A 27043-nucleotide genomic window follows, 5' to 3' on the forward strand; every position below is an offset into this window, starting at 1 on the left:
ACTGTATTAACGGTGTTAAGAAAAAAGGAAACAAACTTGCAAGACGTTTTCGTCTTGCGAAGCAAGCCCATAGGGAAATTCATCTTGCGAAGCAGCTCAAAAACGGAAAACCCTTTTGTCTAGCAAGTTTTCCGTCTTGCGAGGCATTTGTCTTGCGGGGCACCACTGTACAAATTGTGAGATAAGGACAACTGTGACTTTAAAGAAGAAAGGGGACTTTTTACAAATTATTTAAAAAGACAACAAAATGAACTGGACTCCTTGGCAGGTTTTGAATAAACATACACAAATTTATTGAGGGTTAATATAATATTTAGATAATAAAAGGATATGTACAATTTTACAATATGCAGAGAATAACATGAGTTGAGAAATCAGAGAGATGAGCTGAGGGAAGTCTTGGGAGGGAGGGTTCTTTGGGAAGTGGGGAGGAAAAAAGGGGGAAGTAATTAAGATGATTTGTTTTGATGATTTGTTATGTTGAAATTGTTAATTATTTTTTTTTAAAAAAAGAAATCTTTAATAAAAATAAATTTTAAAAAAGATAAAAAGGAAGTGCAGCTTATACAGTGGTACCTCAGGTTACATACACTTCAGGTTACATACGCTTCAGGTTACAGACTACACTAACCCAGAAATAGTGCTTCAGGTTAAGAACTTTGCTTCAAGATGAGAACAGAAATCGTGCTCCGGCGGTGCAGCAGCAGCGGGAGGCCCCATTAGCTAAAGTGGTGCTTCAGGTTAAGAACAGTTTCAGGTTAAGAACGGACCTCCGGAATGAATTAAGTACTTAACTCGAGGTACCACTGTATTAATTTGGTTGTAAATGAGAATTTATTTGGATTACTCCCTCATGACATGAGCTACACCTGTCAGAAAAGGGGTAGGGTGAAGTTAAAGGGGGACTGTGTCTTTTACGTGATCCATTAATTTGTCTGTCCAGCTCCAGAATGTGGGCAAGTTTTGGCATTTTCTAAGAACCCCCCAGACCAGCAAGAAACCACTGCACTAACATTACTATTTCCACTTTGCAAAGGCTGTCCAAGGATTTCAGATGTAACTTAGGGTATGGAAATTCTCACTTTCCATGTCCCACCTCTTCCAAGCTAAGTGGGTTGGTCACTATGGCCAGTCCTGGACTTCAACCCTGTCCCCAGCATTTCTGGGAAAGAATCACACCCAACAGGGACACTTCTGCAAAGTTTTAAGAGGCCCACTGATTTTGACATAGAAGCACTTTTCACAAAGAACAAGCATTGTCTCAAAAGCAATCTTTTCCCCCTTTGATTTGACTGCATGTGTCAGCACAATCATCGCAGGATCTTGCCATCGTGATTGCATGGGCCGATGTCTTCTCTTTCCCTCCTTTGTTATTATTTACACCAGATGAACTTCCGTCTCACAGATCCACTTGGCTATGGCACTGCAGGCTTCTGAATTAACTCTCTTTCCCTTCAGCATCCCACAGCTGTTCGCTTCAGCAAGACCTGTGACTTGCAATCTGCAGAATAGAGGAGAAAGTCAAGCAAAGAGCATTTGTCACAGGAAGGCCAAAGCTGCTTTTTCACCTTAATAGGGATGGCATCTCTCCCTGCCCCCTTTATACTCCTAAGCTGAGTTTCCAAATGTGCACTGTCCATTTTTAGCTATCATGAACAATGCTTCTAGAATTGAACATCAGTTCCATTCTCTTTAATTATTATTATTTTTACTTATTGCCTTTCCTTCAAGGAGCACAAGGTGGTGTATATTAGGGAGGTTCATAAATTTATGTATTTTTTAAAATGCCTGCTCCAAAGGTCTTATCTTACTACACTAGGGATTATATAAGCTATATCTGAAATTTAATGCATATCAGTTCATATCTTGACCCTGCTCCACTGAATTGAAATTTCAGCCTTCACAACATAGGAAAATGGCTGAGTAAACAGCTATTTTCATGGAGGAGGGTCAAGATATTAACTGATATGCATGAAATTTCAGATATAGCTATATAATCCCTAGTGTAGTAATATAAGACCTCTGGAGTAAGCATTTTCCAAAAAAAAGAAAAGTTTTTTATGAATCGCCCTAGTGTACATGGTTCTTGCCCACACAATAACCCGGTGAGGCAGACAGAGATTGGCCCAAATTCACCCAGGGAACTTCATGGCCAAGAGGGGATTGAACTCTGGTCTCCCAGGTCCCAGTCCAACATTCTAACCACTACACCACAGTGGCTCTCTCAATGCTGATGTGCAGGTGTGCTGCAGATATGAATGGCTTACTCTGATGCTTGGATGTTTTTCTGTGCCTGTTTCTTTCTGTTGAAGTGTGGGGAGGGTGGTTTCCTCTGCTGGAGTTTTCTTGTTTGCTTTATGTATGGTTTATGTGTCACTGTGTAATGTGTGTTTTCTTGCATCTGTTTCTCACTCTTGATGTGGCATTTTTTTTTTTTGATGTTGCTCTACTCCTCTTTATTGGTCTTTTGTATGGAAGACATCGCAATTTGACTGGAGAGTGTAATTGACTGATTGGCTCCCCACACAGTGAAATCGTTACATGTATTGTGAATTCATGTATTGTGAATTCCACAGATGAGCAAGCCGGGATATTAGCAATATAACAAGAACAAGAACATCCCATTTCCATGGCAATCAGAAAAGGAAGGAAGGAAAAGAAAAAGAAGAAAATGAGAGAGAGAGAGAGAGAGAGAGAGAGAGAGAGAGAGAGAGAATCATAGAATCATAGAGTTGGAAGAGACCACAAGGGCCATTGAGTCCAATGAGAGAGAGAGAGAGAGAGAGAGAGAGAGAGAGAGAGAGAGAGAGAGAGAGAATCATAGAACCATAGAGTTGGAAGAGACCACAAGGGCCATTGAGTCCAATGAGAGAGAGAGAGAGAGAGAGAATGATCTGCTCTCATCGTGGTTTGAGCCTTTGATGTCTGCATATTTAAAGATAAGTCAGCACAACCAAGTGTCATGAAGCAGATAATGATCTCGAAGGGTAGATAACGGTACAGTAAAATGGAAGAAAACTGTAAAGGAGGTGCAGAATAACACTGCGGGTAGAAGAACCAACACACATTTCCCACCAAAACCAGTATGAAACTGTAGGATGGAAATACTCACAGTGTGTCATTTAGTGGGGAGCCATCAACCCAAGACCATTCATGAGCAGGAGGTATGGTGGTCACTCCAATCCACAGAAGTTGCCCTCCATCAGTTTTATGACGTATGAAATCCTGTCAAGGATACAAGAAGGACGTCCTAGGGTTGACACACGTCCTCTTTCTCCCAGACATACCCTATTTTTCAGGATTAAAATTTCTGTCTGGGTAAATTTTTAAATTTGCCCAAATGTCCAGGTGTTTTATTTGTTTGTTTACAGTAACCCAAGAATTTTTTTAAAAAATTAAAACAATTTTAATAGCACCAAGTGTCACACTCCGGTCCCTCGCCATTTTTCATGAATGGAATGGGAACATTCCGCAGCATGCACACGCCCTCTTCCCCAGGGCCAATGAGGATCGGCGGCTGTAGGCCAGCATTGTGGTCACATGGGCATTTTTAGTTACAGTCAGTGGCAGAGCTTCATGCTCTGGCACTGGGGGGGAGTAGAGCGGGCGGGCGGGGGCGGGCTGGCACGCGTCTCAGAGGCGGGGCACACATCCTGGGGGCATGGTGCACCACCCACAGGGGTGTGGCATGCGTCCTGGGGGCATGGCACCCAGTGCAGGCGGGGGCAGCCGCGATGGCACCCCATCGGGATCGTACTGCCGGGGGCAGTGCGCTCCCCCCTCACTCCTCTTCCTTTACCAGCGGTTACAGTGCCCGTAGCTCTACTCTGGCAGGCCCTTTAAAGTTAAGAACATTGCTACCAGCAATATAGGGACGCAGGTGGCGCTGTGGTCTAAACCACAGAGCCTAAGGCTTGCTGATCGGAAGGTCGGCAGTTCGAATCCCCGCGACGGGGTGAGCTCCCCTTGCTCGGTCCCAGCTCCTGTCAACCTAGCAGTTCAAAAGCACATCAAAGTGCAAGTAGATAAATAAGTACCGCTCTGGCGGGAAGGTAAATGGTGTTTCCGTGCATTGCTCTGGTTCGCCAGAAGCTGCTTAGTCATGCTGGCCACATGACCCGGAAGCTGTACGCCGGCTCCCTTGGCCAATAAAGCGAGATTAGCGCCGCAACCCCAGAGTCGGCCACGACTGGACCTAATGGTCAGGGGTCCCTTTACCTTTACCAGCAATATATCACAACTTCTAGAGCCTACATATACTAGGGGTGTTCAAAATGAGAGTCATCACAGCGATCCGTATTTAGGCAAAGGTGTCCTCCTTTTTTGCTCTTCTGAATATAGCAACCCTAGAAATATGCATTCATAGATTGACCTTTAAGGCAGCTGGTTCTGAGGTTAGCTAGACCTCACATTTAAGCTCTGCTTCTGAACGAATGGCAGATTTCACAACATGCACCCCCAACTCTGCTCAGCTGTTTGGAGTGACCTCTCACAGGAAGACAGGGCCACCATTGTGACGCTGTGAACCACATGTTGCATTACCCCTTACCAGCTACGACCGTCATTCCAAAATTGCCCCTCCCCAGGTGCAATTAGGCTTGGGAGGAAAAAGCCTCCTTCTAGCAACAACTGAAGGCTTTTTAAAAGCCTGGTTGCTTGTGTGAACTTCTTGGAGATTGCACCTTGGGAGGGGGAAAGCTCTGGCCTCTGCAATATTCTTGGAAAAGCAGAGCAGCCAAGCAGAGCAGTCATGTGTCTTCTTGACATGAACAGGAAACTTTCTGGAAATGATGCAATAATCACTGCGGTGGCATTATGCTTTAATCAGACTTTATTTTTGAGCACGGGAACCAACTTCTCTCCCTATGAATAACCCTCTGACAAAAGAAGAATTCTCCGCAGCCAAGATTCTCTTAAAATGAAGCAACACAAATATCTTTCAAAGGAATTTCCCAGCTGTGACTTTTGCCAACTTCCTGACGCTGCAGGTTTTTGTGTCAACATTTTCCATTCTAACTCAGTTGCAGAGACTCTTAATAATCCACAAGAGTTTGGCAAATTTGAGGGGTGCAGTTTGCATTTGAAAAAGAAAGGAGAGGTAACCACTTTTTAATTTTTTTTTTACATTACTCTAATTCTAGGAAAATCTGTAAACCTTGGGAAAGGGGCCTATTTTTCTCTCAGAAAAGATGTATTGTGAGCCTACCAGTCAGAAAGCGTTCAAGCATTTTTGTAAGCGTGTAAGTCTAGTAAACATTTTACAAAGCTGTGGACTGGATCCCACTGACTTCAACAAGAAAGTTGTACATATTATTCTCAGCACCACTCCGAAAGGCTTGACTATGGCTGTCCTGTAATGTGCACTTACTCTTTCTCAAACTTTTTTTTTGTATTGGTATGGTGATACTATATTAAAAGATGATTATTTTGGGGAAACAAAAGCTGAACACTAGTTTTCAACTTCTTAGTTATAGCGTAAACCACCGTATTTTTCGCTCTATAACACGCACCAGACCATAACACGCACGTAGTTTTTAGAGGAGGAAAACAAGAAAAAAAATATTCTAAACGAAATAGTGGATATATGATTTTTGTGGTTCATGCTGTGGCCACAGACATGTGATCTGACAGTGAGTTTGGAGTAGCCCAATGCAAAAATCCTGAGGATCCATGTGGATCCATGCTTTGTAACCATGGAGGAGGGTAGGAAGGGGAACCATGGATCCTCTGCTCACGACTGCAGCAGATCCCCCCGCCACCCGCAGGCATTCGCTCCATAACACGCACAGACATTTCCCCTTATTTTCTAGGAGGAAAAAAGTGAGTGTTATGGTGCAAAAAATACGGTATTTCGTTTGTTTTACACCTTTCAGCATTCCCTTGTTCGCTGTATCCTTATCATCCTTTTTTCTCATGCAGCACAAAAATATCCAGTCATTTAATTCCTGATATTCATACAGTGAATTACATACGCTTCAGGTTACATACGCTTCAGGTTACAGACTCCGCTAACCCAGAAATATTACCTCGGGTTAAGAGCTTTGCTTCAGGATGAGAACAGAAATCATGCTCCGGCTGTGTGGCAGCAGCAGGAGGCCCCATTAGCTAAAGTGGTGCTTCAGGTTAAGAACAGTTTCAGGTTAAGTACAGACCTCCGGAATGAATTAAGTTCTTAACCCAAGGTACCACTGTACTAAATTGTCTGATAGCTTGACCTTTTCATAACCCAATATGCAAGATAACATGTGCTCTGAAGAAAATGTGCCTTTCCATTTCCCTGGCCTGGCCTTCACATCCTCTCAACCAGTAAGTAGAGTGCAGGGACTGGCTGGCGCTATGTGCCTCCCCTACCCCACCCTGGCCAAAAAATGCCCCACTAGAAATGCAACTGGCTACAGGGCCAAGGCATTCCATTCCATATGACGTCAGGGACTAAAATTACCTCAGTTTACAGAGTCTTTGAAATGACCCTTTGGAAGTCCCTCCTATTACACCTTAGAGCAGGCTTCCTCAAACTCGGCCCTCCAGATGTTTTGAGACTACAATTCCCATCATCCCTGACGACTGGTCCTGCTAGCTAGGGATCATGGGAGTTGTAGGCCAAAAACATCTGGAGGGCCGAGTTTGAGAAAGCCTGCCTTATAAAGGCATCATCTCTACGTTCTTCAGGGCATCTGAGGGATACTTTCTACCTTCAACAAATCTTCTAAGTGGAGATATTTTTCTCACTCGGCATCTATCTTGATTTAAAACTCTTTTTATACATGTAATTGGTCTTTTATAAGTTTTAATTGTGTGGTGAAATCACGTTGAAGCGCTTCACAGGAAGCGACTGAAATCAAATAAATAAAAGAGCAGAAAACCCAACTTGACTGCGACAAAAAGAAAAATAAAGAGGTGTTGGTACTTGTATCATGATGAATGGGCTGTGGATGGCAGCACAAAATGGCTGCCATCCACAGCCACAGCAAAAAAGGAGGTGAGCATACGCCATACCAGTAACTACGACCACAACAAACAAAGCACTGACTAAAGTATTTTTCGCTCTATAAGACGCACCAGACCACATGACGCACCTAGTTTTTGGAGGAGGAAAACAAGAAAAGAAATATTCTGAATCCTAGAAGCCAGAACAGCAAGAGGGATCGCTGTGCAGCAAAAGAAGCGATCCCTCTTGCTGTTCTGGCTTCTGGGATAGCTGCGCAGCCTGCATTCGCTCCATAAGACGCACACACATTTCCCCTTACTTTTTAGGAGGGAAAAAGTGAGTCTTATAGAGCAAAAAAATACAGTACATGCACCAACAAAAGAAAGTTATTAGTCAGGACTTACCAATTCCACCTGTTTTTGTATCACAGCGAGTTGAGAGTCTTTTGCTGCACAATCATTCTGGCTCTTGTTCCAGGTTCCCTTCTCTCTGGAAATCCAGTAGCACTTGTCTCCATGGCGCTGCCAGTTTTCCGGGCAGAGCTTGCAATCTGAATTCTCTGGAAGAAGAAAAAAACCACGAAGCCAGGTGTGCTGTTAGAGGGCACCCCTTAGGCTCTGAACCTCCATCCCCTCTTTCAAAAGCAGTTTTCTATATTGCTATTTACTGTGCTTACAAGATGGCTGTCTCTCTGAAAGCATACCTAAATCTGCATCTTTACATATGTTAGCACCTGCAGATTTTATGCAAAATTGTACAATGGGCTTGTGTCCTGAGGTTGTTTTTTTACACAGCTAGCATAGCCAACCCGATGCCCGCCAGATGTTGAAAACTACAACTTCCATTATCCATGGCCATTGGCCATGCGAGCTGATGGGTGCTGTGCTTCAAAACATCTGCAGGGCACCATGTTGGTGACCCCTGATCTAGCACCACCTGCCCCCAGGCAGAAGCTCATATTGGTTTACTTGAACCAGTTCTTTTTATTATGCACATGCTTTGCAACCTTTTCATTGGAATCAATGGGATCTGCAAGCCTTTGACTTTAGCTGAATCATCATTGTGCCTGCATTCCTGTCTATCAACCAAAGGCTACTGAAAGCTCAGGTGTTACCTGCTACGTGATTGCCGTGCGGCTTGCACAGAAACTGCCGCAAAGTCTGACACTGCTCTGGGGTGGTCCTGGTCTGCTGTGTTCCATTGCTGGGTCCTGGGCAGGTTTGTGCCTTCTCCAGAGCTTGTTTCATCTGAAAAACTTTAAAAGGCATGACTATTTAGGCGATCAGCAAGATGAGGATAATGGTCTGCTTAAGATTTATTTGAAAAGAAAATGTGTTGTTGGAAATACAGAAAAGTTGCTGCCACACTAGTCCTTTTCTCTGGAATTACCAGAAAAATATGGGTTGGCTTGTTCCATTTGAGAGTCTTCTCTTTTGCCCTCCAATGTTTCCTAAACCAGATTTCTGCTGTCGTGCGTGTTGCAGTTCCAGTCTCTCCAGCAAGGACAGGCAGACCCAGTATCAGCAGCTGTGATGGGCTTGATACTGACACTGTTGCCCTGGGATCCCTTTTGGGGTGCTCCTTCAATGAGCACTGTGGGGAGGGTGGCTGCCATTGTAATTGCCCATCGTTCCTGTGGGATGTAATCCCCTGGGAGCAGCAGATATTTGGCGGTATTTTTCTCTTGACACTAGAGGATTTGGTTTTTCACAGGTGAAAAGGCGGGGAAATACCTCTTGTGTGGTATTTGTGTGAGTGAATGTGTTTGGTAATGTGCAGCAAGTCACACCATCAGTGAGTAACAGCTGCAGTTCTTAGTGACGGGTTGCTTTGATACTACCTTTTTCTGTGACGTATCTACGATGTCTTGATGATGCATCCTAAGATGTATTATGGGAAACTTTAAAATACTGATGTAACCCTTGTTTGGGGCCTCTGGCTGCTTTGTCTTTGTGCTAGTGGGGAGCCTTGTTGCAACAATAAAGATCAGGCCTACAGGTCGCTGTTTTGCTTCTATCTCCTGGCTGAAGTCTCTTGTTTGTGACCCCCGACCTGAACCTATGGGAGTCAAGGTTAAGTGATTGTGGGGTGCTCCAAGGACTCCCTGCTACAATATGTTTTCCATTAAAAAAAAATGCAATGAATTTAAGCTTTTATGCATGAAGACTTGGTTACTGGTTGCCTGGTAGTTCCGTAGCTTGCAGAACAGAAGATTCATAAGAGGACGGAGATGAAACCAGTTGAAGTATCATATCTGAACAAATGTGAAAAGATAGTGAAGGTTTGCTTTGAGAGGCCGAGCTATTTTGCTTAAGAATAAGAGGCTACAGTGGCGTAGCGTGGGGGGTGCAGGGGGGGCCGGCCGCACCGGGCGCAACATCTGGGGGTTAGGGGGCGCAAATCCACGGGTTAGGGGGCGCAAATTACTTGCCTTGCCCCGGGTGCTGACAACCCACGCTACGCCACTGAGAGGCGATTTCCCATTATTTATATTTGGGTGCCTAATTGAAACCTCTTTGACTGTGTTTCGCACTGCGCTTTGGTTTCATAACCAAACACACCCGGCACTTCTACAAGAGATTTTCCCCCTGCACATTCTTGTGGTTTGACTATTTTAGGACCAATGAGCTGACAATGATGGTGATGATCGTGCTATCTAACACATTATCTTTCCCTTTCTTGGTCAGATAAGTTTTGACGCTTAAAAAAACAAACCAAGGGGCATGTTTATCATATAAAAAGAAATGCAAGGCTTTCTTTCTGAGGCCCTTAAGAACAATTTCCCCAATTTCCTCATGAGTGAAATTTGCTGCTTGTTTTCTGAACCAGTCATTTCCACAACTGCATAAGTTGCAGACGCCACAGCAGAATGTCCAGTCGCAATTTGGGGGGGCATTTTTTAAAAAAGCAATTTTACTTGTAAGTCGCATGGGGCACCATTTTCACTCTAGTGCCGCCCGCAGTGCCAGCCAGGTGACTCATGCTGCGGCGTACAGGGCAGCAGTTTTATTCTCGAGTCCCATTCACCACACATCTCAAATTGGTCACAATTAGACCAGGCCAAGCTGCAAAATTTCTGTGCAGTGACAGACATATGAGGGTGGGTGGGAGATAACGCCTAGGAAAACAACCCCCTTTATTCAAATTGGTAAGGTTACAGTTCAATCCTATATATGTCTACTCAGAAGTGTGTCCCATGGGGGGCTTACTTCCAGGTAAGAAGGTAACTCCACTTACCTTGGAGTAAGCCTCAATGAATTTAATAGGACTCCTGAGTAGACATGGTTAGTCTTGTGCTGTGTGTTCTCAACTCTCCTGATGCTGGATCAGGAAGCTATGTCCAGATGGAGGCATTGTCTTGCAAACAGAGTCATGTGCAGAACTGACCTATCTCTATCTCTATCTCTATCTCTATCTCTATCTCTATCTCTATCTCTATCTCTATCTCTATCATCTCTATCTCTATCTCTATCTCTATCTCTATCTCTATCTCTATCTCTATCTCTATCTCTATCTCTATCTCTATCTCTATCTCTATCTCTATCTCTATCTCTCATGTGGCCAGCATGACTAAACCGCTTCTGGCATAACAGAACACCGTGGTGGAAACCAGAGCACATGGAAATCCCATTTAACTTCCCATCTCAGCGGTACCTGTTTATCTACTTGCACTGGTGTGTTTTCGAACTGCTAGGTTGGCAGGAGCTGGGACAGAGCAACAGGAGCTCACCCCATTGAGGGGATTCAAACTGCCAACCTTCCATTCGGAGGTGTTAAAAAAGAGTGCAATTGGCACTTTTTGACTCTTGCCGTTTTCTGTTGCCAAAAAGTGGCAAGTTCAAAGTGCTGGCTTTTTGATGCAAATGACAGATAGGGAGCAGACACTGTTCCTTTTAGCTACAGCTTTGAAGATTGCAACTTGAACTTTTCCCTCCCTGGCATGGTATATGATGTCAAGTCCGAGAAAGGTGTGTGTGGTTTGCCCAGAGTGGCTCTGGTGTTTCCCTACCCCTGCTCCGAGTGGATATACAGTGGTACCTCAGGTTACAGACGCTTCAGGTTACAGACTCTGCTAACCCAGAAATAGTACCGCAGGTTAAGAACTTTGCTTCAGGATGAGAACAGAAATTGTGCGGCGGCAGCGGGAAGCCCCATTAGCTAAAGTGGTACCTCAGGTTAAGTACAGTTTCAGCTTAAGAACAGACCTTCAGAACAAATTAAGTTCTTAACCTGAGGTACCACTGTAGAGCCTCACTCTACAAAGAACAATTTGTGGTGCTCCATTAAGTACAGTTTGTGGGCATATGGGTAATTTTAGGCCTTAAGGTACTTACCCCAAAAGCCAAGCCCTATCACGGCTCCCACTAGAATGAGGATTGCAACACATCCAGACCCAATGATGAAGCGATGCCGTCGAGCTTGTCTGAGCAGTTCATCTGCAAGAGCCAGCGATAGGATAAACAGCTTAGTATGAGGGCATCTGAACAAAGGCCTATCCATCCTGCTTCCCACAGTGCCCGATAACAGCTGTATTGCATCTTTCACTGGTGCCTAGGGTGTGAGTGCACACGCAATATGTAGGACCAGGGGCTGGGCATTGAGGGTAAACAAAAACTGCTGCACCAAGCCAACCCTCGCTGACATACGGGCACAGAGGATTCATGGGGCTGCACTGTGCCACCTACCTGACTGCCCACACACAGGGGGGGAGTCTGGCTGGCTGATCTGGCTCTTAGTAGGTGCATTGCTCCAACTCTGGCCAGACCAGGGTGACGGGCACATGGGGCAAGGCAAGACTGGGCTCTGGGGCCCAGAAACCCCAAGTAGCAGAAAGGGGGGGATCCCTGTGTGGGAGTGCCTCACTTGTGCTCCCTCAAAATTATGAAGACAAAGAAGAAGAGGAGGAGGAGGAGGAGTTTGGATATCCCGCTTTATCACTACCCGAAGGAGTCTCAAAGCAGCTAACATTCTCCTTTCCCTTCCTCCCCCACAACAAACACTCTGTGAGGTGAGTGGGGCTGAGAGACTTCAGAGAAGTGTGACTGGCCCAAGGTCACCCAGCAGCTGCATGTGGAGGAACGGAGACACGAACCCGGTTCCCCAGATTATGAGTCCACCGCTCTTAACCACTACACCACACTGGCTCTTCAAAGAAGATACTTTGAAGATACTTGAAGAACAGAGGTTAATGCGAACTAGGTATAAAAGATGTGTAGTGCAGGCGGTAGAAGTCTTTTAAAATATTTTAATCAATATTTGTATTTTGTAACATGGAAATGCATATTTGTGTGCAGATACAGACTTGACTTGACCATACAGACTTATGGTAAACATCTTTCTATTTTCTTTTTTTTTCTTTTTTCTTGTCTTTTTTAAAATATTGCTTGAAATATGTAAAGAATTATGTATATATGCATATGACGGAAATCTGATTTCCCCCTTTTTCTCTCTCATTATTTCTTTTTTTTATATTCTTGTGTTATTTAATAAAATAAATAAATAAATAAATAGATGCTGTATTGTTTTTAACACTTGAATGGAAGCCGCCCAGAGTGGCTGAGGAAACTCAGCCAGATGGGCGGGGTATAAATTATTATTAATAATAATCTAGTCACACCATAGATTTATGTAAGACAGGGATGGGGAATTCAAGCCCCTCCAAGTTGTCATTGGACTCCAGCTCCCATCATCCCCAGCCAGTGTGGCTGAAGGTCATTACTGTCCCCTGGCATCATGGTTCAGTGACAGTACTGCCAAAAAGGAACCACATAGTCTTAAATTATGGCTTTCATGGCAGAATACATCTGAAAGAGAACTAGGGTTGTGAATCCTGGGAACTGTGTTTTGTCAAGGAGGTAAACTAAAGTGCCCATGATTCTTTGGGGGAAGCAATATGGAACAGACCCACGGCTCCCAGAAACATTATTGCCCTGGTTATAAGGTGCTAAAAATACTGATCAAGAGACAGAGATATTTCCTGGGGAATCAGTGAATATAGGAATTGTTGCTGGTGTGATTAAATGGGATTGTAAGCAAAGATGAGTTGAAAGATGACTTGGGCAACACAGGACTGATCTTAACCACTTCCTGTGAACTTACATAGGAACAGGCAATTAAAAGCAGCAATATCTTATCACCCCAGACAGATTTATTGTCAGATAAGCTTCCTGCAAGTGGCCAGCCAGCTCAATACATTTTCTTGAGTAAACAAGCCAAACCCTGTGTTGCAAAATATAAGTCAGCAACATCAAAAGCAACACTGTGCTTTTGATATTGCTGACCCAAAACATTTTCTTGCCTGAACAAGATGACTCTGCTCTGATATTCCACATACTGGTCAAAATAAATGGCAGTTGACTCTCACTTCAACTCTGGCATAGGGCAATCTCCACCACACATGGAGGTAGCAGGCAGCAAAAAGTAGAAATATTTTTTAAAAACAGTGAAACTGTTGAAAAAACAGAGAACTTCTTTCTATACATTGACTCATAAGGAGATCAAAACACAGACTAAAAGGTGAGAGTACAGAATGACTCATAAATAGATCAGATGTTTGTGTGTGCATGAATCTTAGAGTCTGTAGACAATCCTAGCACATTCAAATGTCATAATAAAAAAAAGATAAATGTGTGGTAAAAATAGTGTTGTGGGGGAATGCATCTCTTGAGAGAAGATGGTTCCCAAATTAGACAGATACAGAAAAAAGTCCTCTTTCATGCTTCAACCAGCCATGCTTTGATCACAGAGGAGACACAGAAAAGACACTCCTTAGCAGATCTCAGGGAACAGGCAGTCTGGCAGGGCAAGAGACTGGTGGGTGTAAGGAGGCAACAGTTTTCATTCCATCCTGCGTTATTGCGGTCAGCGTTGTGCAATCATTTTGCTACTGTTCAGATTCCACTAAAACCTACATCATTCATCTCACTATTAGCTGTGGCTAAAACTAAAACATGACTAATTGCACACCCGGAAAAAAGAAAGGACTGTAAGAAACTTTTCCTTGTCTTTATATTTCCTGGGAAACCAGCCGGAAGCCGCTGACAGCACCCTGACACCTTATTATTGTTTTTTGAACATACAGAAAATAATACCTCCATAATTGCTAGCCTACTCGTGTGGACGTGCACCTACACCTGTTAAAACAAATAACTGAAATGACAGAACTGATGTGGGTTCCACAGGAAATAGCGAAACCCTCACAGAGCCCACTAGTCAGTTTCATCAGGGGGCAAATTATTTTCCAATTCTTATATGTGTCAATCTGTCATATCGCGTGCGTGCATCACAACCCAACCGCAGAGTCTTCTAAAAGGAAATAGGGAGGTGTTGGCAATTAAGTATTGTTAATACAGTGGTACCTCGGGTTAAGTACTTAATTCGTTCCGGAGGTCTGTTCTTAACCTGAAACTGTTCTTAACCTGAAGCACCACTTTAGCTAATGGGGTCTCCTGCTGCCGCTGCACTGCTGCTGCATGATTTCTGTTCTTATCCTGAAGCAAAGTTCTTAACCCGAGGTACTATTTCTGGGTTAGCAGAGTCTGTAACCTGAAGCGTATGTAACCTGAAGCGTATGTAACCTGAGGTACCACTGTAGATATGTCTAATAAATAAAGAAGAAGAGTTGGATTTGATATCCCACTTTATCACTACCCTAAGGAGTCTCAAAGCGGCTAACATTCTCCTTTCCCTTCCTCCCCCACAACAAACACTCTGTGAGGTGAGTGGGGCTGAGAGACTTCAAAGAAGTGTGACTGGCCCAAGGTCACCCAGCAGCTGCATGTGGAGGAGCGGAGACACAAACCCGGTTCCCCAGATTACGAGACTACCGCTCTTAACCACTACACCACACTGGCACCAATATATGTTTTAAATAATAAAACATATATTTTTCCTATCTAAATTTGTATTCCATCTTCACTCCAAGAAGCTCAAGATGACAAAGATATTGTAATAAGTTAGTGGTTGAACTAAACAGGGGGTTTTGTGTGTGCTTTCCAGTTTCCTCCAAGCCTGTGATTTTACAGCTGTAAAATGAGATTACTGCAGAGGCAGGGACTGCCAAACTCGACTTTATGGCAGATTGAGGGTCTCTCCTGACTAAAACTGCATCTCTCCATGCCGCAGTGGACTTTGGGGTCTCCAATTTTAACAGTGCCCTGTGCGGCACCTAAATTCAGCACCCACCTACCTCACCTTCCATTCTACATAATAGTTCCTGAGCCCCCTGTGCCACCCACCCCCCAAGGCTCCCCACCCAATGTGGCCAAACTGGTCACGTTCCCCTAAATCTGCCTCTGCCCCATGTCTTTCTACCCAAAATACATTGGTCCTACCCACACCATATTCCTTTACCACTTTAGCAGTCATGGAGAATCCTGGGAATGGTTGTTTGTTAAGCGTGCAGAGGTTTGTAACTCTGTAGGGTCAGCTCCCTTACCAAACTACCTTTCCCAAGGTTCTTCATGATGGTCAAGGGGTGTAAGAGTGCTTTAAATGTATGGTGTGACCATTGTTTAACTTAGCCGAGAGGTATGAATGCTGCTGTAGTGTGTCTTCCTCTTCCTCTCCCTCAGTCCTTGGTGGCTGATGGTGACAGCTCACTGTCTGTGAAATGCAAGGAGCGATAAGGCCACATCACAGCAGTGGCGTAGCGTGGGTTGTCAGCACCCGGGGCAAGGCAAGTAATTTGTGCCCCCTAACCCGTGGATTTGCGCCCCCTAACCCTAACCCCCAGATGTTGCGCCCGGTGCGGCCGGCCCCCCCTGCACCCCCCACGCTACGTCACTGCATCACAGGTATGTGAAGCTGCACATTATGAACCAAGAGACCAAAAAAAGGGCAATCTTTTGTAACACGTATAGTGGTACCTCGGGTTACGTATGCTTCAGGTTACATATGCTTCAGGTTACAGACTCCGCTAACCCAGAAATAGTGCTTCAGGTTAAGAACTTTGCTTCAGGATGAGAACAGAAATCGTGCTCCAGCGGCGCGGCAGCAGCAGGAGGCCCCATTAGCTAAAGTGGTGCTTCAGGTCAAGAACAGTTTCAGGTTAAGTACGGACCTCTGGAACGAATTAAGTACTTAACCCGAGGTACCACTGTACTCTCATCTTACCATCTTTCCAGTGCCAGGTAAAAATTCACTTCTCCCAGAGGTTTGATGGATTACGGCTGCGTACCCACCATGTAGTTAAAGCACATTTACAGCACATGCCTTCCCCCAAGGAATCCTGTGAACTGTAGTTTGTTAAAGGCACTGGGAATTGTAGCTCTGTGGGGTATAGACTACAGTCCCCAGTATTCTTTGGGGGTAAGTCATGTGCTTCCATCTCTAGAAGAAGACTTGCCACTTGGAAGAAGGATGTCAAAAACAGAAAGCACTCAATATTTAACACACATTTGAACACATGGCAGAAAAGTGGGGAAGGGTGTACCTTAGTCACATTAATACGGAAACCAAGTAGTGAAGACTGGTCACTTGAACACTCCCTAAAATGTCTGTGACATGCGAGATCCCCACAGTTGCTTTCCCTAACAACTTAGAAAACTCCCAGTTTGTACTAGTAAGCCGTTATTTACCTTGCATCGGGAATTTGGGCTTGTGTCTTCCTTGATTCTCCCTCGGTCGAAAGTTAAAGTAGCAAGGCGCATTTTCCACCTGGCAATGTACCCGAGTTGGATGTGATCCCTTGTTCATGATCAAAACGCATGAGGCAGAGCAGCCCTCTGATCGTCAGGCTCAACTCTGAGGGGGAAGCAGCTCTTGGCAGCTTGTCAGAGGCAGCAGAGAGAAGGTTGCACAGGAAATGGCACCTCATCAAACTTGACCAACCTTCAACACCTCTGCTGATATGTCTTTTGATTACTCAATGCTGCCTATAGTCTTTAATAAGAAACAACAAAAAAGACAGAAAGGGGAAAGAAACCAGCTTCCGTTGCAAAGTTAGGGGGCCCAGTTTCAGAAGAAGAAAAAATCTCGCTCACCCATTGCACCACCCATCCTTTGGTTGTCTCTCTCCCTATTGTATTGCCTTTGGAGCAGGGACCTTGGGCAGTGCTGTGTGCATCAAGGGCGGGGGACCGGTTGCCCTCTCCATGTTGTTGTGCTCCTAATACTCATCAGCCCTATCCAGAGTGAGCATGGTCAGGGAAGATGGGAGTTGTAGTTCAGCAATGTCTGGAGGATGCTGTGCCTGGTGGTACATGAATAATTACCGTATTTTTCGCTCTATAACACGCACCTGACCATAACACGCACGTAGTTTTTAGAGGAGGAAAATCCGTAGGCATGCCACCCATAGGCATTCCCTCCATAACACGCACAGACATTTCCCCTTACTTTCTAGGAGGAAAAAAGTGAGTGTTATACTGCAAAAAATACGGTAGTCAAGGCCTCCTAGGCTGCAGTCCTAATCTCACATACCTGGAAGTAATTGAGCTCATTGAATACAATAGGAGTTATTTCTGAGTACAATGTTTAGGATTTGCACCGCAAGTCTCTACTCTGTCAACGTACTTGAGTTGGGTACGATCCCCTAATCATGATCAAAACTGGTGAGGTGGAGCAGATCTCCGATTGTCAGGCTCAGCTCTGGAGGAGGAGCTCTTCATAGCTTCTCAGAGGCAGGCAAGACATTTGCACAGGAAACGGTGCCTCGGAAAATCTCTGACAAACTAGGCCCTGAGAGACCAGGGCTCAAATCCCCTAATCAGCCATGAAACTCAGTGGGTGACCTTGGAACAGGCATAGGCAAACTCGGCCCTCCAGATGTTTTGGGACTACAATTCCCATCATCCCTGACCACTGGTCCTGGTAGCTAGGGATCATGGGAGTTATAGCCCCAAAACATCTGGAGGGCCGAGTTTGCCTATGCCTGCCTTGGAGTGAGTCACAGGTTCTCACTTACCTCGCATGCTTGTTGCGAGGATGAAATCTCTTCTTCTTCTTTGGTGATCACTCGTAGCTGAGTAAGATTGTCTTCCATAAACACGGTTTTAGCAGTGAGTCCGTAAGTGACTGTGGAGGCCAATTCTGGATCCACACGTCCTTCCACAGTGGGGACATTGGTTTCCAGGCAGGAGTTAATTACGGTGAGGGTTTGCCAAGCATGCCCTCCTCTTAGCATGTTTCTCCCTTTCGTCCTGGAGGAAAGGTGGGATATAAATGTCATAACAAATAATAAAATAATCCTGAGGTGGGTCATCTGAAGCCCAGGAGACAAATAACATTAAGGAGATGAGGCAACCACCAATAAAAATTGCCACTTGTCAAGCATACAGTTTGGAACTGTAATCTGACTCTCACCCAAGTTCCTATATCCTTCCAGAGATGACTCAGCCAAGGATGAGCAAACACTCCTCCCTGGTACTGCTTCCTCCCACCAAGTAGTATCCTCAGGCAATGATAAAAGATCAAAGGGTAAGAGATTAAAAACCCCACCCTCTCCTCATCCTGAACTAGACTTTCACATGCCTGCTATACAGTGGTACCTCTGGTTACAAACGCTTCTGGTTATGAAAGCTTCAGCTTACAAACTCCGCTAACACGGAAGTAGCTGCTCCTGGTTGCGAACTTTGCCCCAGGATGCTAACGGAAATCATGCACCAGAGGCGTGAGCGCAGTGGGAAACCTCTTTAGCAAACCTCTTATCTCAGGATAAGAATGGTTTCAGCTTAAAAACGGACGTCCGGAACGAATTACAGTGGTACCTGTGTCCAGTTCTGGGCACCACAGTTCAAGAAGGACACTGACAAACTGGAACGTGTCCAGAGGAGGGCAACCAAAATGGTCAAAGGCCTGGAAACGATGCCTTATGAGGAACGGCTAAGGGAGCTGGGCATGTTTAGCCTGGAGAAGAGGAGGTTAAGGGGTGATATGATAGCAATGTTCAAATATATAAAAGGATGTCACATAGAGGAGGGAGAAAGGTTGTTTTCTGCTGCTCCAGAGAAGCGGACACGGAGCAATGGATCCAAACTACAAGAAAGAAGATTCCACCTAAACATTAGGAAGAACTTCCTGACAGTAAGAGCTGTTTGACAGTGGAATTTGCTGCCAAGGAGTGTGGTGGAGTCTCCTACTTTGGAGGTCTTTAAGCAGAGGCTTGACAACCATATGTCAGGAGTGCTCTGATGGTGTTTCCTGCTTGGCAGGGGGTTGGACTCGATGGCCCTTGTGGTCTCTTCCAACTCTATGATTCTATGATTCTATGATTCTCTGGTTGTGAACGGGATCCGTTCCGGAGGCCCATTCGCAACATGAAAAGAGCGCAACCCACAGCGGCGCATCTGCAAAATGCGCAAGTGGCAAAACCTGGAAGTAAAACTTTCCGGTACTTCTGGGTCACTACGGGATGTAACCTGAAAGAATGTAACATGAAGCAAATGTAACATGAGGTATGACTGTAAGTTCATAACCAGAGGTAGCACTATATAGTATTTTTAAAACATACACACATACACATTTGCATAATTAATAATGTTATGGTGCTACTGTACATCTAACCTCTATGTGCATGAAGTGATAGTAGCCCAAGCTTTATTATGAATGATTTTTTCACATTTTAATAGAAACAGAATTGTAGAGTTGGAAGGAACCCAGTCATCCAACCCATTGCAATGCAGTAATCTTGACTAAAATATCTATAACCAGGGGTGCCAACTTGAATATTATAGGGGGGGTAAGACCCACCCCATATGACTGATCACATGATACGGCATATACACGCCATTTGAATGGCAATGCCCATTAACTTGGGGGGCAGCCCCCTCAAATATTTTATTGGGGGGGTGAAGGGACCTCAGCCCCTAGGAGTTGGCTCATATGTCCATGACAGATGGCAATCACCCTTTGTTTAAAATCCTCTAATGAAGGCAGTGCTGGATTTACGTATAAACTAAACAAGCTATAGCTCTGGGCCCCACTCTCTTGGGGTCCCCCAAAAAATTTTTAAAGAAAAAAACTGGATGTACATTTCCAAAATATAAGATAAAAAACAAATAAAATCAAACCTACATACAGGAACAGTTTGGTGTGTTGTGTTGTGTATGGACCTATTAGGTTCATAAATTACCATATAACATATATTCAACACACAAAAAAGTGACAATTTGTTGTTGACAAAGGACAGCTGGATATATAAAAGACCCCATTACCTTCAGGAGCTTAGGGCCTCATCAAACCTAAATCTGGCCCTGCTTATGGCATATATGCCTTATGCCTTGGTTTATGGCATATATGCTTAATTTCTTATGCTTTATGGCATATATGCCTCTATTAGCCTTATGCCTTAAACACACCATGATTGTGTTTTGCTTTGTATTTGGTGATCAGTACCCATTGTTTGTGTTGTTTCATGTTATCCTTAATGAAAACGATACTGTTTTTAGAATTGCATAATATTATTTAAGAGATTTGCGCTTTCTACTGAAACTTGCAATTTCTCAGTGATGCATTACAGTAATGAGCAGTCTTTCGTGTAATGAAAGTTAGCGGTGGTTACTTCAAGGATGTGGTAAAGAGGAGGGGAATTCCAAACTCCGCTTACCTGCTCAATTCCTTGGATGACCTCGCACCAGTCAATGTCTCTCGGTTTCAGCCCGGCTAACCTCACAGGGTCGGTTGCAAGAGTTCAGTAGGCAGGGAAATTGCACTGAACTCCTTGGAATAACTTAGGGTGGGAAAGCAATATATGAACATCTGGACAATTTGTGAGGTTCTGTTGCCTTATGCTTTATATACTGTATGCCAAATCCCTTATATCTTATTGCATATATGCCTCATTCCTTATACTTTATGTGATATATGGCTAATCCAATATCCCTTACTGCATATCTACCTAATCCCTTCTGCTTTATGGTATATATGCCTTATGCCTTTTGGCTTATAAAGGTAAAGGGACCCCTGACCATTAGGTCCAGTTGTGGCCGACTCTGGGGTTGCGGTGCTCATCTCGCTTTATTGGCCGAGGAAGCTGGCGTACAGCTTCCAGGTCATGTGGCCAGCATGACTAAGCCGCTTCTAGTGAACCAGAGCAGCACACGGAAACGCCGTTTACCTTCCCCCCAGAAGGTATCCCACCTATTTATCTACTTGCACTCTGACGTGCTTTCGAACTGCTAGGTTGGCAGGAGCAGGGACCAAGCAATGGTTTATGGCATATACTGTATGCCTAATCCCTTATACCTTACTGCATATCTACCTAATCCCTTCTGCTTTATGGTATATGTGCCTAATCCCTTATGCCTTACGGTTTATATGCCTTATGCCATATGCCTTATGGCGTATACTGTATGCCTAATGCCTCATTCAATATATGCCTAATACCTTATACCTTATTGCATATATGCCTAATTCCTTATACTTTATGTCATATATGCCTAATCACTTATCCCTTACTGCCTATTTACCTAATCCCTTCTGCTTTATGGTATATATGCCTTATGCCTTTTGGCATATCCTGTATGCCTAATCCCTTATGATTTACAGTTTATATGCCTTATGCCTTATGGCATATACTGTATGCCTAATCCTTTATGCCTTACGGTTTATATGCCTTATGCCTTATGGCATATAAAAGGTAAAGGTACCCCTGCCCGTACGGGCCAGTCTTGCCAGACTCTAGGGTTGTGCACTCATCTCACTCTATAGGCCGGGAGCCAGCGCTGTCCGCAGACACTTCCGGGTCACGTGGCCAGCGTGATAAGCTGCATCTGGCGAGCCAGCGCAGCACACGGAACGCCGTTTACCTTCCCGCTGGTAAGCGGTCCCTATTTATCTACTTGCACCCGGGGGTGCTTTCGAACAATCCCTTATGCCTTACGGTGTATATGCCTTATGCCTTATGGCATATACTGTATGCCTAATGCCTTATGCCTTACGGTTTATATGCCTTATGCCTTACGGTTTATATGCCTTATGCCTTATGGCGTATACTGTATGCCTAATGCCTTATGCCTTACGGTTTATATGCCATATGCCTTATGGCATATACTGTATACCTAATCCCTTATGCCTTACGGTTTATATGCCATATGCCTTATGGCATATACTGTATACCTAATCCCTTATGCCTTATGGTTTATATGCCTTATGCCTTACGGTTTATATGCCTTATGCCTTATGGCATATGTACCTTATGCCTTATGGAATATCCTGTATGCCTAATCACTTATGCCTTAAGGTTTATATACCTTATGCCTTATGGCATATACTGTATGCCTAATCCCTTATGCCTTATGGTTTATATGCCTTATGCCTTATGGCATGTACTGTATGCCTAATCCCTTATGCCTTACGGTTTATATGCCTTATGCTTTATGGCATGTACTGTATGCCTAATCCCTTATTCCTTGTGGTTTATATGCCTTATGCCTTATGGCATGTACTGTATGCCTAATCCCTTATGCCTTATGGTATATATTGTATGCCTAATCCCTTATGCCTTACAGTTTATATGCCTTATGCCTTATGGCATGTACTGTATGCCTAATCCCTTATGCCTTACAGTTTATATGCCTTATGCCTTATGCCATATACTGTATGCCTAATGCCTTATGCCTTATGGTTTATATGCCTTATGCCTTATCGTGTATACTGTATGCCTAATCCCTTATTCCATATGGCATATATGCCTATTGCCTTATGGCATATATGCTTTATGCCTTATGGCCAGCGCTGTATTTATGTATAAGTTAAACAGGATATATCTTAGGGCCCCACTCTCTTGGGGGCCCCAAAAATTTAAAGGGGAAACAACCCTGAATGTACATTTCCACAATATAAGATAGAAACAAGTAAAATAAAACCTACAAACAGCAACAGTGTTTTGTGTTGTGTTGGACCTATTAGCTCCATAAATTACCATATAGCATATATTCAACACAAAAAACAGTGACAATTTGTTGTTGACGATGGACAGCAGGACATATAAAGGGCCCCATTACCTTCTGTATCTTAGGGCCTCATCAAACCTAAATCCGGCCCTGAATGAGGGAGAGTCTACCACCTTTCCGAGGGAGTCCCTCCCACTGTCAAATAGTTCTAACTGTCAGAAAGTTCTTCCTAATGTTTCCTCAGAATCTACCCCTCCAAAGCAGGAGAAAGCAAGTTTGCTCCCTTTTCCATGTGACAGCCCTTAAAACATTTGAAGATGGCTATCCTATCTCCTCTCGCTCTCCTCTTTTCCAGGCTAAACATGCCCTGCTCCTCAGGGGCGCGGACTTATAAAAAATATTGGGGGGGCCCGGGAAAGCTCATGAATAATAAATAAGCTCATGAATATGCAGATAAAGTGGCGCCGCCTCCTCGTGAGCGAATAGGGGAGAGCGTGCTGCGCCTATTAATCAGCTCCGAAGGAAATTGGGTGGAGCTTTTGCTCGGGAGGGAGGGCAGGAGACATGCAGCCCGACCCTGTGCATTTTGGGCTGGGGGAGGGGCGGCGGTGGCGCTCTGCTGGAGGGGCGCCCGAGATTATTGGGGGGCAGAGCCCCCCCAAACGAATTTTTGAGGGGGCTTGGGCCCCCTCAGGCCCCATGGAGTCGGCGCCTATGCTGCTCCTTCAACCATTCCTCACAAGGCTGGGGTTCCAGACCCTTGATCATCTTGGTCTCCCTCCTCTGCCCATGTTCCAGCTTGCAAACACCCTTCTTAAACTGTGGCACCCAGAGCTGGACACAGTACTCCAGGTGGCCCAAGGCATAATAGAGCAATACTATTTGGGGGCTATCAGAGTATCGCCCGATAGCTAGGGAGAGTACTCTTCTGCTTGGACCCTGCTTGCAAGTTTCCCACAGACATCTGGTTGGCCACTGTGAGAACAGGAAGCTGGGACTAGATGGGCTGTTGGCTTGACCTGGCAGGCTGCTCTTACATGAATAGTCGTCACCACCATAATTTCACTTCTCCTTTATGCAGCTGCCAGCCTTCTTTGAGTCAATTGGGGAGTGTGTGTGGTTTGTGGGGCTTGTTATGTGGCTGCCCTGACAAGCCCCTGCATGTCGATGTATCACCACATCACTGCATACCAGGTGGAAACTCTCACCAAAATCCCCAGAGACAAGTGGAAAGGACCCAGCAGATTGATTTTGTGTAATACGTGATAAAAAGCAGTTTTCTTTAAATAAATCCCATGTGGTATTTAGTTTACACAAGCACAGTAGTTTGTTCTAGGGCAGGAGTGTCTAAATTCTAGCCTGGATTTGGCTGAGAGAAGGCCAATTGTCAAAAGTAAATAAATGGTGAGAACACTGAAATAATGTTTTTTTATGATGTTATTTTAATGATGTGTTTGCTGCCCTCGGCTCCCTTGGGAGGAAGGGCACAATGTCAACTGAATGAATAAGAAACGGGAGGATATTAAAGGGGCTAATTTAACAGCACTGTGCAGTTAGCCCTGATACAGAAGCCTTACATGAAAACCAAGATTATTGGGAGGAAATAAACATGTAGAGAGATGTGACTGCAAAAAACCAGATAAGAGCTGAATTGCCTCTATACATTCTTCAGACAACAAAAGCAAAGTCCCTAGGACAGCGGTTCTCAAAGGGCGTGCCATGCCATGGGGAGTGTTGCAGGAAGAATCAAGGACAATCAAAGAAACATTTAAACATTTCAATGTAACATAGTATAGTATAGCTCTCATACTTAGTACAGAATACAGTGGTACCTCGGGTTAAGTACTTAATTCATTCCAGAGGTCCGTTCTTAACCTGAAACTGTTCTTAAGCTGAAGCACCACTTTAGCAAATGGGGCCTCCTGCTGCTGCCGCGCCGCCAGAGCACAATTTCTGTTCTCATCCTGAAGCAAAGTTCTTAACCTGAAACACTATTTTTGGGTTAGCGGTGTCTGTAACCTGAAGCGTATGTAACCTGAAGTGTATGTAACCTGAGGTACCACTGTATAGAATAAATCTCATGCTTATACATGCTTAGGGTATATTTTGGGGATTATTCCTGTTCTTATGAACTTATACTTTCTGGATGTCCCACCATCATATTATAAAGTAGTTGTGTTCTATATTATAAATCAGGCACTGCTAGTTGTTGTCCCCCATCCCCAGCCATGTTGTTGTTGTTGTTGTTGTTGTTGTTTAGTCGTTTAGTCGTTTAGTCGTGTCCGACTCTTTGTGACCCCATGGACTGGAGCACGCCAGGCACTCCTGTCTTCCACTGCCTCCCGCAGTTTGGTCAAACTCATGCTGGTAGCTTTGAGAACACTGTCCAACCATCTCGTCCTCTGTCGTCCCCTTCTCCTTGTGCCCTCCATCTTTCCCAACATCAGGGTCTTTCCCAGGGAGTCTTCTCTTCTCATAAGGTGGCCAAAGTATTGGAGCCTTAGTACTGGAGGCCATGTATTTCTACAAACAATTTAAAAAATAAAAAATTCAGTATGGCCCATGCAAGTTTTTATTCTTAGCATGTGGCCTAGAGAAAAAGAAAGAGAACCACTGCTCTAGGGTATATTCCAATGTATGGATATGTTAAATGTTAAATATTGGTTTCTCTTTAAATGCTGTATCTCTGTTTATTAGAAAACTTTCTGCAGTGGTGTCTGCACACAGAAGCCCCTCAGTATTTTCTTTTCTCATTCTGCTTAGCTGATTATAGTTTAGATTTTGTTAACATTTGTTTTCTCTTTTGTTACATTTTTGACTGGCTGTGTTCGTTACACAACTTTAAAAAATAATTAGAAAGTAAATAAATTAATAAAAAGATTCCCAAACCCAGTTGGGAAGGTCCTTAACTCACTAGTATAGCACATGCTGAACCTGCAAAAAAAGGGAAAAAAAGAAAAGTCCCATTTTCAATCCTAGGACAAGGGATGGAGGACAACAAGGACCAAATTTTGCTGGGCATCCAGCCCAGTGAACTATTATTGAAGAGTCAAAAGGTTGCTTGTTATTTTGTGACATTTTGGATTGTATCCTGTTGCTTTTTTTCTTTATTTGAATATATCTGGGTGACATCTGACTGGCCACTGCAAAAACAGGGTGTTAGTAGACTTGCTTGGCCTCCAACAGTTTCCTCTCAAGTTCATATTTTTGTCTGCTGCAGAAGATGGCTCATTTCCTGAGCACTTGCAGACATTAAGAGGGTTTGTGCTGTGTGTGGTTTCTGCAACAAGTGAAGGCCTCTTTAGGCAGGTTTTGAACACAACAAAAAGTGTTCATTAACTGGTGTGAAGGGGAACGCCCCTCACAACAAGAGCAAAGCCCAGGGGTCCATCTATGAACTGAAATAAAAATCTGCCTGGCTGGAACAATGAAGATGGGTCTTGCTTGCCTGGATGGAAGATGGAGAGATGAGTGGGTGTGTAGAAACCAATGAATTTTTTGGGGGGGGGTCATTAGAAGCTGAGGCTCCAATACTTTGGCCACCTCATGAGAAGAGAAGACTCCCTGGAAAGGACCCTGATGTTGGGAAAGATGGAGGGCACAAGGAGAAGGGGACGACAGAGGACGAGATGGTTGGACAGTGTTCTCAAAGCTACCAGCATGAGTTTGACCAAACTGCAGGAGGCAGTGGAAGACAGGGGTGTCTGGCGTGCTCTGGTCCATGGGGCCATCTCCAGCCAATGGTGGTTCAGCCTAACCTGACCCCTAACCTGACTCCCTCGCCCACCAACCAATTTCATCAAGAAGTTTCTTCTAACCCATAGGTAGGCAAACTAAGGTCCGGGGGCTGGATCCGGCCCAATTGCCTTCTAAATTCAGCCCGCGGATGGTCTGGGAATCAGCGTGTTTTTACATGAGTAGAATGTGTGCTTCTATTTAAAATGCATCTCTGGGTTATTTGTGGGGCACAGGAATTCATTCTTTCCCCCAAAAAAAATATAGTCCGGCCCCCAACAAGGTCTGAGGGACAGTGGACCAGCCACCTGCTGAAAAAGTTTGCTGACCCCTGTTTTAAAAATATCCTCTGCTGTATCAGGATCTCATTTGATCAAAGGCGGTTAACCTTTTTGGTTAAATCTTTCAGGCAGCAGGTGTGTGTGTTTGAATTATCATACAAGGGAAGACCTCTTGTGAAGGGGGATTCATGCTGAATGGCATAACTGTAAAGAAAGCAGCAACCACCACCACAACAACACACACACACAGCTTTTCGAAATCATGA

The 27043-nt window shown here is 44.4% G+C and overlaps 3 protein-coding genes across 7 annotated transcripts in view; 2 read left to right on the top strand and 1 right to left on the bottom strand.

Annotated features, from left to right (window-relative positions):
* Window positions 1-11197, top strand: part of LOC308580708 (vomeronasal type-2 receptor 26-like) — a gene marked incomplete at its 5' end in the record, with an annotated part of 196714 nt that extends 185517 nt beyond the window's left edge. The window contains one exon of the mRNA XM_081182765.1: window positions 10972-11197. The remainder of the gene's footprint in view (window positions 1-10971) is intronic.
* The window catches only part of LOC308581066 (uncharacterized protein), a 123245-nt gene that overhangs the window by 85616 nt on the left and 10586 nt on the right, over window positions 1-27043 (top strand). The gene's annotated exons all lie outside the window — the stretch shown is intronic.
* Window positions 270-18066, bottom strand: LOC308581108 (killer cell lectin-like receptor subfamily B member 1B allele B). 4 transcript variants are annotated; one of them, XM_081183589.1, is made up of 6 exons: window positions 17835-18066; window positions 11263-11364; window positions 8043-8183; window positions 7333-7487; window positions 3113-3225; window positions 270-1501 (listed from the first exon to the last, which is right to left on the bottom strand). In XM_081183589.1, exons 1-6 carry the CDS (start codon window positions 17839-17841, stop codon window positions 1378-1380), a joined length of 642 nt encoding a protein of 213 aa, XP_081039715.1. In that variant the 5' UTR covers window positions 17842-18066; the 3' UTR covers window positions 270-1377. The 4 variants fall into 4 exon arrangements, with proteins under 4 accessions (XP_081039715.1, XP_081039713.1, XP_081039716.1 ...); XM_081183587.1 differs by lacking the exon at window positions 17835-18066 and adding an exon at window positions 16507-16819; XM_081183590.1 differs by lacking the exon at window positions 11263-11364.

The sequence above is a fragment of the Podarcis bocagei genome, assembly GCF_964188305.1.
Source record: "Podarcis bocagei genome assembly, chromosome: 2".
Taxonomy (NCBI): Eukaryota; Metazoa; Chordata; class Lepidosauria; order Squamata; family Lacertidae; genus Podarcis; species Podarcis bocagei.

What these genes read in the sequence shown, in the direction of transcription:
- LOC308581108 (XM_081183587.1), bottom strand. Translation starts at nt 16,624, where the DNA reads ATGAACAAGGGATCACATCCAACTCGGGTACATTGCCAGGTGGAAAAT. An exon ending in GCCCAAATTCCCGATGCAAG is followed by an intron (nt 11,365 to 16,506) that starts GTAAATAACGGC and finishes TGGCTCTTGCAG; the next exon opens with ATGAACTGCTCAGACAAGCT. An exon ending in GATAGGGCTTGGCTTTTGGG is followed by an intron (nt 8,184 to 11,262) that starts GTAAGTACCTTA and finishes TGCCTTTTAAAG; the next exon opens with TTTTTCAGATGAAACAAGCT.